Source organism: Palaemon carinicauda, chromosome 10 (genome assembly GCF_036898095.1).
Source record: "Palaemon carinicauda isolate YSFRI2023 chromosome 10, ASM3689809v2, whole genome shotgun sequence".
In the NCBI taxonomy this organism is placed as follows: domain Eukaryota; kingdom Metazoa; phylum Arthropoda; class Malacostraca; order Decapoda; family Palaemonidae; genus Palaemon; species Palaemon carinicauda.
The window spans coordinates 113,718,676-113,734,661 of record NC_090734.1 but is presented as its reverse complement, the minus strand read 5'-3'; the positions used below and the strand labels follow the sequence as shown (position 1 = coordinate 113,734,661).

Genomic DNA, 15,986 nt, shown 5'->3' with positions numbered 1-15,986 from the left:
CAGAGTTAATTAAGTTTACAGCGTATAAGCTAAGAGTTTTTGACAGTTATCAATATAACAAAACCAAAATATATAGGTACCTGGTAAGGAAGTTGACTTAGACGATTACTCTGCCTTATAAGTCTGTCTTCCTCACGAAGCCCAGCGATCCTCTTAGGATGCTGAAAGACTCCCAGGAGCTGAAGTATTAAGGGCTGCAACCCATACAACAGGACTTCATCAAACCCCTAATCTGGGCGCTCTCAAGAAATGACTTTGACCACCCGCCAAATCAACCAGGATGCGAAAGGCTTCTTAGCCTTCCGTACAACCCAAAAAACAATATTAAAAACATTTCAAGAGACAGATTAAAAAGGATATTGGAATTAGGGTAATGTAGTGGTAGAACCCTCACCCACTACTGCACTCGCTGCAACGAATGGACCCAGTGTGTAGCAGTCCTCGTAAAGAGTCTGGACATCTTTTAAGTAAAATGACGCGAACACTGACTTGCTTCTCCAAAAAGTCGCGTCCATAATACTTTGCAGAGATTTATTTTGCTTAAAGGCCACGGAGGTTGCTATATCTCTAACTTCGTGCGTCTTAACCTTAAGCAAACATCGGTCTTTCTCATTCAAGTGAGAATGAGCTTCTCGTATTAAAAAAAATCTGATAAAATATGACAAAGCATTCTTTGACATAGGCAATGAAGGTTTCTTAACTGAGCACCATAATGCCTCAGATTTACCTCATAATGACTTAGTACGAGCTAAGTAGAACTTAAGAGCTCTAACAGGACATAATACTCTTTCCAGTTCGTTGCCTACGATCTCTGATAAGCAAGGAATATCAAAAGATTTAGGCCAAGGACGAGAAGGCAGTTCATTTTTGGCCAGGAAACCAAGTTGAAGTGAACAAGTGGCTTTTTTCTGTAGAAAAGCCGATGTTCTTACTGAAGGCATGAAGTTCACTGACCCTTTTAGCCGAAGCCAAGCACACTAGGAAAAGTGTCTTGAGGGTGAGATCCTTCAGGGAGGCTGAATGTAATGGCTCAAACCTGTCTGACATGAGGAACCTTAGGACCACGTCTAAGTTCCATCCAGGAGTTGCCAAACGACGTTCCTTAGAGGTCTCGAAAGACTTAAGGAGATCTTGGAGATCTTTATTGTTGGAAAGATCTAAGCCTCTATGTCGAAAGACCGAAGCCAACATGCTCCTGTAGCCCTTAATCGTGGGAGCTGAAAGGGAGCGAACCTTTCTCAGATGTAAAAGAAAATCTGCGATTTGGGCTACAGAGGTACTGGACGAGGACACAGATGCTGACTTGCACCAGTCTCGAAAGACTTCTCACTTCGACTGGTATACTCTAATGGTAGAAGCTCTCCTAGCTCTTGCAATCGCACTGGCTGCCTCCTTCGAAAAGCCTCGAGCTCTTGAGAGTCTTTCGATAGTCTGAAGGAAGTCAGACGAAGAGCGGGGAGGCTTTGATGGACATTCTTTACGTGGGGCTGACGTAACAGATCTACCCTTAGAGGAAGACTTCTTGGAAAGTCTACCAGCCATTGAAGTACCTCGGTGAACCACTCTCTCGCGGGCCAGAGGGTAGCAACCAACGTCAACCTTGTCCCTTCGTGAGAGGCGAACTTCTGCAGTACCTTGTTGACTATCTTGAATGGTGGGAATGCATATAAGTCCAGAAAAGACCAATCCAGTAGAAATGCGTCTATGTAGATTGCTTCTGTATCTAGGACTGGAGAGCAATAGATTGGTAACCTTTTGGTCAACGAGGAGGCAAAGAGGTCTATGGTGGGTTGACCCCAAGTAGCCCAAAGACTCTTGCCCACGTCCTTGTGGAGGGTCCATTCCGTGGGTATCACCTGACCCCTCCGACTGAGACAGTCTGCCAAGACGTTCAAGTCCCCCTGGATGAATCTCGTCAACAGGGAGATGCCTCGAATTCTTGACCATAAGAGAAGGTCCCTTGCGATCTCGAGCAGCGTGAAGGAGTGTGTGCCTCCTTGCTTGGAGATGTACGCCAAAGCTGTGGTGTTGTCTGAGTTGACCTCTACCACTTAGTTTCGAAGAAGCTTTCGAATATCATCAAGGCCAAGTGGACTGCTAATAGCTCCTTGCCGTTGATGTGCATGCTCTTCTGACTTGAGGTCCACAGACCCGAGCATTCCCGACCGTCCAGGGTCGCAACCCCAACCCAAATCCGACGCGTCGGAGAACAACGAGTGGTTTGGGTTCTTGACTGCTAGGGATAGTCCCTCTCTCAGACTGATATTGCTGTCCCACCATTTAGGGCATGCCTTCACTGGTTCGGAGACTGGGAATGATACCGTCTCTAACGTCTTGTCCTAGTTCTAGTGAGAGGCTAGATGGAACCGGAGAGGCAGAAGGTGTAGTCTCCCTAGTGAGACAAACTGCTCCAGGGATGAGAGAGTCCCTACGAGACTGTTCCAACTCCTGACTGAACAAACGTTATCTTTTCAGCATTAGTTGGACTTCGAGCAGGGCTTGTTCTAATCGGTGGCAGACGGAAAAGCCCGAAAAAAACTGGACTGCGAATCTCCATCCCCAAATATAGAATCTGGGATGGGATCAGTAGGGACTTTTAGGTTGACCAAAAGTCCCAACTCCCTGGCCAGACTCAACGTCCAATGTAGATCCTGCAGACAGCGAAGACTGGACGATGCTCTGAGAAGCCAGTCGTCCAAGTACAGGGAGGCTCGGATCCCCGATAGATGGAGGGATTTTGCCACATTCCTCATGAGCCTTGTAAACACGAGAGGAGCAGGACTGAGGCCAAAGCACAGGGCTCGAAACTGGTACCCCACATTCCTGTAAACAAACCTCAGAAACGATTGGGAATCCGGGTGTATAGGAATGTGGAAGTATGCCTCCTGAAGGTCGAGAGAGACCATCCAGCCGCCTTCCATTAATGCTGTCAAGACAGCCTGGTAGACTTCATCGTGAAGTTTGTCTTGACAATGAACACATTGAGCACACTTGCCTCTTACGTACTCCTGCAGTGAACATGGCTGCCAGATCATTGGAGCCATCCCTGAGGAACCTGTTCCTGCAGAGAACGTGGCTATCAGATCATTGGAGCCATCCCTGAAAGCCTCGTTTATGCATGACATAATTGAACAGCAAAACTTCAAAACGGTCGAAAAAAGACTCCTCACAGGAGATGGTCTAGCTCTGAAGTCGACCATAAAATCTAGGAGCATCTCATGGCAAGGCGCCAGGGAGAGTCTATGAGTGTCATATCAGACTCTCGCTCTATAAGCCAGCTTAAAAGTAGGGAAAGCAAAGGCTGTCTCCCCCAAACTCCTCCTGGTGATAAACCAGTTGCCTAGCAAACGTAAAGCTCTCTTAGAAGAGCTAGAGAGCACTAGCTTATAAAAACAACGGCTTCGAAGTAGCTAGGCCTAGTGTAAACTCTGACGTTTAGGCGAACGAGGAGCAGCAGTTACAAAAAGATCCGGACAAAGATCCTTAAAAATCAGTATGATTTATTTAAAGTCCATAGAGAGCTAAGCAGCTTTAGGCTCCTCTCCGTCTGACAGAGTCCTCAAGGGAATATCAGTAGGAGGGGGAACAGCAACTTCCTCATCTGAAGGAATCTTGTCCGACAATAGCCGAGTCTCAAGCAAGGGAGAGACCTGCCGTGGTGGCAATGCTTGACAAGCAGAGTCCACACGCACTGGTGCATTAGTAGCGGACCAGGACGCAACGTCATATAACTGCTTAACAGTCTGTGAACTGTCAACAACAACAGGTGCGGGAGGACGCTGGGCGTCCACTCGAGACTGTTTTGACTGCCTAGTCTGAGCAGTCAAAACAACTCTAGACTGCGGTAGTTGACGCTCAGCGTCAAAACAAGTCAACTCCGCTGGTTGGCGAACGTCCTGAATGTCAACAGGAGCATTAGGAAGCAGCCTAACATCCAAATGCGGCTGAAAGCCAACACGTGACCGCATCGAGTGAGGCTCTACATATCGTGACTGATGTGACTTAGCTACGCCAACGTCAACAGGACGCACAAAGGTTCGTTTGGGTGGCTGAAGGCCAGGATCTCGATGAGATAAACGGCTAGGATCAACGTGAACCTTATCGGCAGAATAGTCTTCCATAAGAGAGGCAAGCTTATTCTGCATGTCTTGCCGTACAACTCATTTAGGAACAACGGGAATGGTTGCGGTAAGAGACGAGGGTAACGTCTGTGACTGCAAAACCTTGCCTACAAAAAGACTCTCGGAGCCTGTGTTACGTTTTTGTTTAGGCGGCGAGCAGTCTTCCGATGACTGCATAGTGTCAGAGCTGTCCTAATAGTTAAAACCAGGACGCTGGACCTGTCCTGAAAGGACTGACTTTCGCTTAAAGGGCCTCGAAACCTTGTTCCACGGTTTCTTATGCGAAAAGCCTTCGGATGACGAGGAGAAAATCGTCTCTCTCGTCTAATGGTAGGGGCGATCTTGGTGAGATACGCCTGATACCATAGAGGGAACGTCTGTTCGCTGATCAAGGCCTCTCGAACCCATAAGTCGTACGACATTACTTCTCCCCTGGGCTTGGGAGCTTGCAAGAGGTCCCGGACTAGGCGAACAACAGGCACGAACAGACGAACCCTCGGTCGCAACACTGATAACACTTTGCGCAATATCACTTTATCACTACGATTTTCTGTTTTGCACTTATTTCACTGAAATCGAATTTTTTAACAATTCACATTATGTATGAATAAAACTGATTTCTACCTGAAGCACGCAATTCTACCCTCATCAAAAGGTTATAATTGCGAAATCAGTCGTATAATGTAAGCACATTAAAACAAGCAAAAAAACAGTAAACATATTTTAAGATAAAAATATCAGTGGCTGGGAAGGAGACTAAACACTAGTTCATTCAAAACTACGTTTTCAATCTCTCACCGTACAGTGCCTTGGGACGAGAATAAAAACTAAAAACGTTTTATCCTTTCTCCCCGTACAGAGACTAGGGACGAGAGTAAAAAGCTGACTCGAGAACAACGTTACTCGCTTGGGACGAGAATAAAGATCGGAACGTTCTCTCTCCTCTCTCTCTCTCCGTCTCTATCTCTCTCTCTCTCTCTCTCTCTCTCTCTCTCTCTTGATTTCGCCCGAAGAGAAGAGCCCACTTACATTTCGTCAATAAACAGGTTATTTGACCAAAGGAAAAAACTGAAAGGTTTTTCAATTAAAAAGTTCCTTTAAAATAGTATTTAAAACATTTAAGCTTTGAAAGAAAAATGAACAAAACGTCAGAATCGATTTACTCTTTCTGCAAAGTGAAACCGTGATACTCTCTCTATATCGTAACGATAGAGCGCAAACTGCGTAGCATAAATAAACTAAACGTTAGTTCATCTTTGAAACAGTACGAAGACTATTCAAAGAAAAAAACTTTCATAAAATATTTACTAAAAAAAATTTCATTTAATAAGTTTTAAATCATTAGCTCTGTAAAAGTTATTTACGATTGAAAAGGGCTCAACGTTGTTTAACTTGGTTTCCAAGTTAGGACCGCCTACTCTCAGGAAAGGTCGCATATAAACAAATCATTAAAATTTATTTTGATGTTTATTATAAATGGAAAGCTAATCGAAGAGGCCTAATAAAGGCGGTTGAGATATAAAATATATAGAGGAAAATCTATAATTAATTTATAACGTGATAAGATAATTGCTAAAAGCCTAAAACACACTTCCGTCTAAGGGAAGGGTCGGCCATTAAAAAGTCAAAGAAAGTCCATACTCTCTCTCTTGTCATCAAAAATTAAATCTATCCAAAAACGAGTTCAAGATTTAAGATGAAGATAAAACACCTGCACTGCGAAAGCTCAAACCAAAATGAAGTACTTCACCAAAAATGTTGAGAAAACTCCAGGTTCTACAGCGAGTATTGATACGTCTTGTCGTCAAGGTCGACAGAGAAGAATTGAAGGGTTTGTTTACATGCAAGAGTGGTATCTGGCCGATAGTGGCGCTGGTGGGCACACCCGCAACCTTCATAGCGATCGCTCGCGAGTTTTTGAGTGTGTTTTCTGTCGAGCCGCTGAGTAGCAGCTATTATATATTCACCGGCTAAGTTAAATATTTAAAAATGAAAATATTGTCAATCAAACTACTGACTTAAATAATTTTTCCCTGTTTAACTAAACATTATTCCAAATATATAAACAGTCAGTTCAAACAACACATACCTATGTGTTTGCTTGGCTAATTCACGAGTTGGAGCTAAGAGCACGGCTCGAAAGCCTTTCTTACGAGGTCCTCGTAGCTGATGGAGTATGGGTAGAAGGAATGCTGCTGTCTTTCCTGAAAATCAACACAAAACTAATAAAACTGTTGCGTTAATTTACTTTAGTATTGCCAATATAATTGCCAGTTCAAACTAGGACATACTCATCAAGCTAATTATTTTGTTCTATTGGCAGTTGAGCCAACCATTTTAATATAAACAATTTTCTTCGGCAAAACTGTAAGAATTACCAAATACCAAACTCTTTCTTTAAAAATCAACACAAAACTAATAAAACTGTTGCATTAATTTACTTTAGTATTGCCAATATAATTGCCAGTTCAAACTAGGACATACTCATCAAGCTAATTATTTTGTTCTATTGGCAGTTGAGCCAACCATTTTAATATAAACAATTTTCTTCAGCAAAACTGTAAGAATTACCAAATACCAAACTCTTTCTTTAAAAATACTAGATTTTATTCTTAAAAGTACATAAACCTAAATAAATGACAAACTTGGAAATAATTCGTATTTTTCCTAATAATATAAACCTGTGGTTCTTTACATAGAAAAATTCAGAGCAAGCTGGTATACGGCTATAAAACTATAAACGAGGTGTTAAAAACCATTTCAGTTGTTACCAGTGGTAGTGGGGTATAGCACTCATTCTTATCTTCTTAACTTTGCAGATAGTACTATCCCCTGGGGTTAGGTGATGGCGGGTAAAGTACATGTATGTGCAAACAATTACAGGTTTGTATTGTTAGGAAAAATACAAATTACTTCTACATTCATCATTTGTTCCTAACAAAATACAAACCTTACATTCTTTACACAGGAGACTCACTCTTCAGTGGAAGGAAGTCCCTTAAACTGGGTGAAACTTTTCAACCCGATATCACTGCATCCAAGGACAATAATGTGAAGGATGAGCATCCTAACACCTCGTAAATCAGTGGATTGTCAATACCAGCAGGTTGACGACCCGTGTGAACTTAACTGTGATTGCCATAGGCTATGTATAAATAACAGGTTTGTGTACATACACAGAGACAGCCAACGTCCTAATAGCGATGGAATCGTGGGTCAGAGGAAGCCTGAGGATTACTGAGAGACACATACCTTCCCAGGAACAGTCACAACTAGGTCTAATAACGTATTGTGAGAAACAGAGAAGATGGCAGCGGCTGCTTTTAAGGATCTCCTGCAGGATAGCCTCTGCCTCACAAAACAACTCTGGTATAGGCGGTTTATGGATGGCCTGCTAACTCCTGAAATGGAGCGCGAGCCTGCTGGGGAAGAGCCAGAGGCCACGAAACTGGTTTGCACATAACCCCCCTAGTGTAGAAATGGATGATAGTTTACTAGGGGCTGCGCAGCTACCTGTAAGCGATTGTGCAATGGATCAAGGCTCACCAAAGGTGAGTGGTTGAAAGGTGTGCACAGCTGTCTCTCACAAGCTACCTTGCGAGGTAGATGGCTCTCAGCTGTGCATAAGAGAGGCACAGTAAGTCAGTTCGTGAGAATGAGCAGGTGTTGCACTGCTCTCGCCAACCTACCTGGTGAGCTACCATAGATAACTATAAATGCTGAAGACTATGGGTCTTGTGAGACCCCAGCAGTGAGGTTAGGCACACGTCGGGCTGCAGGATGATCATGAAATTCCCCTGAGAGCTCCAGAGGGCTCAACTCCAAAGAGCTAATGTGCCCTGGCAACAAGTCACACTGGTGCTTCTGAACATCCTGAGGGGGTGGAATCCAAGGCAAAGCCAGCCTCTCACATTCACGAGGGTATCAGGCGTAAAACCCTGGAGGGACTGCGAGCTCAGAAGGGAGAGGACAACCAAGGTCTTCCTTGCACGCATTGACCCCAAGGAGAAAGCGCGCTTGAGAAGAACTCTGACACGAACCACCCTGCAAATCATCAGGTCGGCGAAGATCCACGGGGGACAAAGGCTCAAAGGGCATGAGACCATGCAGGAGGGACTCCCTCCATTCGGCTCTGGAGAGTAAGTACTGAACCTAACCCCGCCAGGAGCAGAAACACACTCCTGCTCTGCACCCCTGGCCAAAACTTCCAAAAGCTTGGACTTACAGAGGGGACCCGAGAGTTGGAAGGACACCTACTGTAGAGCAGACGCAAAGCGTCTTGCGATATGGTTTACCCCCAGGGAGGAAGCCTCTTCTCCCTCACTAGGAGAAGAGGAAAGAACTACCTGACCTGAAGGTTGACCGAGAGTCAAACGACCATCACTTCTCCGAAGGAGACCAATCAAGCAGTCAGTGAAGAAAGTACCACAGGAAAGAGAAAGAAGACCCCGAAGGTGAAGAATCCCTTGCATACTTTTTCTTCCACCTTCTGCCATACTGCTTCCACTAAGAGGATAACCCCTCCCTACATTCTGGGTAAGGGGATGCCTACATGCAGGAGTGTCCTCTGCACGAAGTGCAAAGACGGTGATGGTCCATAACCTCCTGGGACATATGTGCCTGGGCAAACTCGCATGTATGAAACCTCAAGTACATACACACCGAATCATACTTGAAAAAGAGTAAAAGGAAAAAAAAGTTTGATTTTTAGCCGGCCAGTGAGAACGTGGAAGGAGTTTCAACCACAGCTGAGATCAAAGTGAAAAAGATATAGGTGAGTGGGGGAGGTGCTTCTCCCTGCTACTACTGGTAACAACCGGAATGGCTGTTGACACCTCTTTAAAAGTTTTATTGCCGTATGCCGTTTGCACTGATTCCTTACTTCTATGTACAGAATGTAAGGGTCATATTTTGTGTAGGAACAAAGGAAAATTACCTGAGCCAGTAGGAGCACTTGCAAGTATTTCTCTTCCTTGTAACATAAGTGACCAAGCTTGCATCTGAATGGGCATTGGTTCCACAAACCCTTGGTTACGGAGATTATTCACTATAACTTCAGGTACCTTATATTCTGTTATTAACTGGAAGAAAGAAATAATGGGACAATTACTGAATATTACACAATTCAAAGGATTTAAATCTTATTGCAGTTATTATCCAGAGAAGAGTTCACTTAATACCATAAAAGTACAGTAGTTATTGTACTATATACTTTATTATCTAAAAATATACCAAAGTATCCAAAAATGAAAAATACTCCACTGTATAGTGTAAACGCTATACTTTTTATGGCAAATAAATACAGTAACAATGAAGAAACATACCTCATCAAAACATAAAATAGGACCAGGTACATCTGGTCCCCATACATGAATTCCATTCTTGTTACGAGCACGATTAATCTGCAAGAAAGTTATCAATCAGTACTTTCGTAAAAATACAATGCACAATCTTGAATTACCAAGAAGCTAAAACTTAACCTTTCATCAAATGCTTTTTATTTCTCATAGTCTTAGTTGGTCAAATGCTTTTATAACTGACAAGAAAGTTCATTCAAATTAACTCAAGTTATGAAGTACTATACCAGACTGTGCTTTCTTTAATCTATTTAATGATACAGTTATCATATAAGAGCTACCTTTCCTAAAAAGCTAGTCATCAAATAAAAAGTAAATGATTAAATTACAGCACTGCACATACATGGATGAAAACCAGCAAAATTTTTAAGGAAATAAAAAAGCTGAACCTTGAGTCCTATAAAAAAATTTATTCCTAATTAGTTGAAAGTACTGTAAGACTATTAGTACTATCAGTACTGTTAATCTTCTCCAGAAGCCCAGTTTAATCAACACTTATCTGTAAAATTTCAAACATTTTAAAATTTTCCCATTTTCTTTTTCTTCAACAAATACAAGCCCTAAACAAACAAATAGAGCCCTCTATCAGTAAGCAATAAGGACCCAAAGTTGCTACGTCAGTTTGTCTAGCTTCAGTTACCTCCGTTGATCAGCGGCAATTTCTTGCACTCAGATTGTTTATATAATGCTTTTCACGATGTCTTCTAGTTTAGTTGGTAATTATTACCTAGAACGGTGTTTCCCAACCTTTTTTAAATGATTACCCCAAAATTTTATTTCCAACTAATCAATTACCCCATTGAACATATAACCGGTAACATCGGATGTTGTTTTGCAGCCACCTGATGAACTGTATGGATCATGTAGCCTGCTATTGGCTGCTTATAGTTAAGGATCCAAAACAAATGCAAACTTTTATTGTACAGCAATGTTAAAATTATTGAGTTTTCCTATAAAATAATTATTGCAGATTTTGTGTATGAATTATGGCAATAATTATGGGAATGTGAATAACTCAATTTCAGAACATCTTGATTACCCCAACAATACAGGTCCATTACCCCAGGGTTGGGAAACACTGACCTAGAACATGCTTGGGAATTTTTTTCTGGGAGATCATGATCCACATTACCTTTGTATATCATGTTCAGAGCAATTCTGCAATTCAAATAATCATTATGAAGAGTGTGTTACACTCTTGGTACCATTCAAAGTATGTTTCAATGGTTGGCAATCAAGTTAACAGTTATAGCGCTAAAGGAAACTTGTTGTTAGTTCAGGGGAGAAGCTGAGGAAGATTAGGCTAGTTGATTATATAAGGGATGATGAGGATATTAGCTCCTGATGTTGCTTGCTTCCTTTATTAAACTTCAAAGTCCAGTGATCCTCTCTTGCTCTTGATAATTCTGGTCCTTCTAATCCGCCATACTTATTCTATTAGTAGCATTTAATTCAGTAAGAGTTCAGAACATATGCTGTGCTCCACAGATTCGAAAGCCATGCACAGAGCCTCAAAGTCTTTCCATACTTTAGTTCATTCTGCTAATAAAAAAACCTTGCAATACCACAATTCTAATTGCTCTATAACAGTGATTCCCAACCTTTTTGTGATCGAGTACCACTTGGAGGTCCCGTACAGTCGCCGTGTACCACCTGGTTCCAGAGAAACTAAATTCGATCAGATACCACTTTATTTCTATAATTGTAAAAATAGAACACGCAAATTAACTAAGAAAACAACAACTCAATGCAAGGCTGTATCTGCTTCTTCTCCATCAGCTGGTCAATGCGGGGCATGACTTTGCTCACAGCACATCGGAAATCATGCCCGGGCGCAGCAAGACGGTTCCGGCTCCTCGACTTGATGGCCATGAAGGCTGAGAACCCCTGCTCGCACTCCCACGTCGAGGGGAAATTCAGTAGCTGGGGAACAGCGTGACGGGCTAGCGTCGGGTACGAGGAGGCCATATTAACCCTGTTAACTCTATGTGAGACGAGCTAATGGCTGAGCTTGTAAGCGATTGGCGAAAGCTGTCTTTTGAAACAATGAACACGATCCAAATTAACTTCGGTCACCTCTCAGGATTTGAGGTAATCGTACGGTATGCCACAACATCCATATAAGTAATATGAGACCGGTGAAAAAAGGATATAGGATCAAGACAACCCAGTTGGTCTTCTGCCTCACAATCTAGTTTTAATCTTATAGAGTCTATAATGTAAGGTCTATTTTATTGTTTTTCTATGTTGCCACAGTGTTTATAATCACAGAGAAAGTATCCCTGCCCTAGACTATAAAGTATCTCCCATGAGATGAAAACTTATCATTACCAGTAAAGGAAATAGTTGACAGAAGACAAGATTTATTTTTTTTACTTATTTCATTCCTTTTTTTCGACTATCATTTCTACAATATAATATCATCTTCGTGTTTTATATATTGCATATTAGTATTAGTCGTTTTCACGAGTAAAAGTTAGCCTATTGTAATTATCTCCATTTATTGCCATTCTACCGTTTCTATACAGTATTCGTCAGGTTCTTCAATGAGCAGACTACATTACAGTATTTCCAAGCTTGTAAAATAGCCAAAACAAGAATGATTAAGTTCATAGTCACAGTCACAGTCACACAGAAGGTGGAAACAAATATTCTCTCTCTCTCTCTCTCTCTCTCTCTCTCTCTCTCTCTCTCTCTCTCTCTCTCTCTCTCTCTCTCTCTCTCTCTCTCTCTCAACAGAATGCCAATCACTTCAATGGATATAATTATTTTCTTACACAAAATCACAGTGCTTTACCATTATTTAGGGATAATTACATAAAACTTTGGGTTTTTTTCAAAATTATTCTATAAACACTTACCAATAAATGGAAAAACATTTCGGTTGTTTAGAGAAATACAATGGAGACTAAAGCAAACTCTTGAAAACATTATTCTGTAATCAGCAGTAAAACAAACAAACATGGAAATATGTTATTTTCATTAGTAAAATAAATTTTTGAATATACTTACCCGGTGACCATATAGCTGTCAGCTCTGCTGCCCGACAGAAAAACCTAAGGACAAAATACGCCAGCGATCGCTATACAGGTGGGGGTGTACATCAACTGCGCCATCTGTCGAGCAGGTACTCAAGTACTCCATGTCAACACAGAACCAATTTTCTCCTCGGCCCACTGGGTCTCTATTGGGGAGGAAGGGAGGGTCCTTTAATATATGATCACCGGGTAAGTATATTCAAAAATTTATTTTACTAATGAAAATAACATTTTTCAATATTAAACTTAGCCGGTGATCATATAGCTGATTCACACTCAGGGGGGTGGGTAGAGACCAGCATTACATGTTGACATTATTATGAGCTAAGTATTTTGTATTTCATTTTAGAAGTTATCAAAATAACAAACATAAAATAAATAAGTACCTGGTAAGGAAGTCGACTTGAACAATTACTCTGCCTTTTTAAGTACGTCTTCCTTACTGAGCCTCGCGATCCTCATAGGATGCTGAGCGACTCCTAGGAGCTGAAGTATGAAGGGTTGCAACCCATACTAAAGGACCTCATCAAAACCTCTAATCTAGGCGCTTCTCAAGAAATGACTTTGACCACCCGCCAAATCAAGTAGGATGCGAAAGGCTTCTTAGCCTTCCGGACAACCCAAAAACAATAATAAAACATTTCAAGAGAAAGATTAAAAAAGGTTATGGAATTAGGGAATTGTAGTGGTTGAGCCCTCACCCACTACTGCACTCGCTGCTATGAATGGTCCCAGAGTGTAGCAGTTCTCGTAAAGAGACTGGACATTCTTAAGATAAAAAGACGCGAACACTGATTTGCTTTTCCAATAGGTTGCGTCGAATATACTTTGCAGAGATCTATTTTGTTTAAAGGCCACGGAAGTTGCGACAGCTCTAACTTTGTGTGTCCTTACCTTCAGCAAAGCTTGGTCTTCCTCATTCAGATGGGAATGAGCTTCTCGTATTAACAGTCTGATAAAATAGGATAAAGCATTCTTTGACATAGGCAAAGATGGATTCTTAACTGAACACCATAAAGCTTCAGACGGGCCTCGTAAAGGTTTTTAAATAGAACTTAAGAGCTCTTACAGGACATAAGACTCTTTCTAGTTCATTTCCAACCATACGAAAAGTTTGGAATATCGGACGATATCGGTCAAGGCCGAGAAGGCAGCTCGTGTTTGGCTAGAAAACCAAGTTGTAGAACATGTAGCCGTTTCGGATGAGAATCCGATGTTCTTGCTGAAGGCATGAATCTCACTGACTCTTTTAGCTGTGGCTAAGCATATCAGGAAAAGAGTCTTAAAGGTGAGATCTTTCAGGGAGGCTGATTGTAGCGGTTCGAACCTGTCTGACATAAGGAATCTTAGTACCACGTCTAAATTCCAACCAGGTGTAACCAAACGACGCTCCTTCGTGGTCTCAAAAGACTTAAGGAGGTCCTGTAGATCTTTATTGTTGGAAAGATCTAAGCCTCTGTGACGGAAGACTGATGCCAACATGCTTCTGTAACCCTTGATAGTGGGAGCTGAAAGAGATCGTTCTTTCCTCAGATATAAGAGAAAGTCAGCTATTTGAGTTACAGAGGTACTGGTCGAGGATACGGATACTGACTTGCACCAGTTTCGGAAGATTTCCCACTTCGATTGGTAGACTCTAAGGGTGGATGTTCTCCTTGCTCTAGCAATCGCTCTGGTTGCCTCCTTCGAAAAGCCTTCTAGCTCTCGAGAGTCTTTCGATAGTCTGAAGGCAGTCAGACGAAGAGCGTGGAGGCCTTGGTGTACCTTCTTTACGCGTGGCTGACGTAGAAGGTCCACCCTTAGGGGAAGTGTTCTGGGAACGTCTACTAGCCATCGAAGTACCTCGGTGAGCCTTTCTCTTGCGGGCCAGAGGGAAGCAACTAGCGTCAACCTTGTCCCTTCGTGAGAGGCGAACTTCTGCAGTACCTTGTTGACAATCTTGAACGGAGGGAATGCATATAGATCTAGATGTGACCAATCTAGTAGAAAGGCATCTATATGAACTGCTGCTGGGTCCGGGATTGGTGAGCAAAATATTGGGAGCCTCTTGGTCATCGAGGTTGCGAAGAGATCTATGGCTGGCTGGCCCCAGGTGGCCCAAAGTCTCTTGCATACATCCTTGTGGAGGGTCCATTCTGTTGGAATTATTTGTCCCTTCCGACTGAGACAATCTGCCATGACATTCAAGTTGCCTTGGATGAATCTCGTTACTAGTGAAATGTCTAGACCTTTTGACCAGGTGAGGAGGTCCCTTGCGATCTCGTACCATGTCAGAGAGTAGGTCCCTCCTTGCTTGGAGATGTACGCCAAAGCCGTGGTGTTGTCCGAGTTCACCTCCACCACTTTGCCTTGAAGGAGAGACCTGAAGCTTTTCCAGGTCAGACGTACTGCCAGTAGCTTCTTGCAGTTGAAATGCATTGTCCTTTGACTCGAGTTCCATAATCCCGAGCATTCCCTACCGTCTAATGTCGCACCCCAGCCTACATCCGATGCGTCCGAGAAGAGAACGTGGTTGGGAGTCTGAACAGTCAGGGGAAGACCCTCTCTAAGGTTGATATAGTCCTTTCACCAAGTCAGACAAGACTTTATCTTTCCGGAAACCGGGATCGAGACCGCTTCTAGCGTCTTGTCCTTTTTCCAGTGAAAAGCTAGATGGTATAGAAGAGGACGGAGGTGTAGTCTTCCAAGTGACACAAATTGATCCACGGATGACAGTGTCCTTACCAGACTCATCCACAGCCTGACTGGGCAGCGTTCCTTCTTCAGCATCTTCTGGATGGATAGCAGGGCTGGGGGTTGATCGTCTTGTTCAGCAACGTCCTCATCAGAGGGTTCCTCATCCGAAACTGATGAGGAAACGGCAACGGAGTGGGCAACGTCTGACTCGCTGAATCCGGTCGCACTGGTGGATGCGTGACGGAGCCGGACGCAATATCATGGCACTGCTGCACAGTCTGTGAACTGTCAACAACCATGGGTGCGCGAGGAAGTACAGCGTCAACCCGAAACTGTCTAGACTGTCTGGTTTGTGCAGTCAACACCCTACCGGGTTGCTGAGGTTGACGCACTGCGTCACAACAAGTCACCTCTGCTGGTTGTTGAACGTCTTCCTAGTGACACACTGAACGTCAACAACCACCTCCGAGCGTCGCTAAACGTCAACGTGCGACTGGCAACCCACACTGGGTCGCATCAGTGGAGGAACCACCTCAACTGGCAGACGCGAGTAGGATACCTCAGCGTCAACAGGGCGCACAACCAACCGGTTGGAAGGTTGTTGGCCAGAAGGTTCTTCTCCGTATTTAAGTCCTCTATCAAGGACACAAGCTTGGACTGCATGTCTTGCAGCAAAGCCCATTTAGGGTCTACGGGAGCAGGTGTGGCAACAGACGGGGTTAGCGACTGAGGCGGAACCATTTACCATCCCTGGAAGCCTTGTTATGTGTGACATAATAGTACAGCAAAACTTC

General features: G+C 43.0%; 1 protein-coding gene across 1 annotated transcript in view; it reads right to left on the bottom strand.

The window, feature by feature from the left end:
• ais (aramis) overlaps positions 1–15,986 on the bottom strand; it is a 111,372-nt gene that overhangs the window by 48,640 nt on the left and 46,746 nt on the right. The window contains exons 4-6 of the mRNA XM_068381690.1: positions 9,446–9,523; positions 9,058–9,202; positions 6,211–6,325 (exon numbers count right to left, since the gene is read on the bottom strand). Of these exons, the coding sequence (XP_068237791.1) occupies positions 6,211–6,325; positions 9,058–9,202; positions 9,446–9,523 (338 nt within the window). The remainder of the gene's footprint in view (positions 1–6,210; positions 6,326–9,057; positions 9,203–9,445; positions 9,524–15,986) is intronic.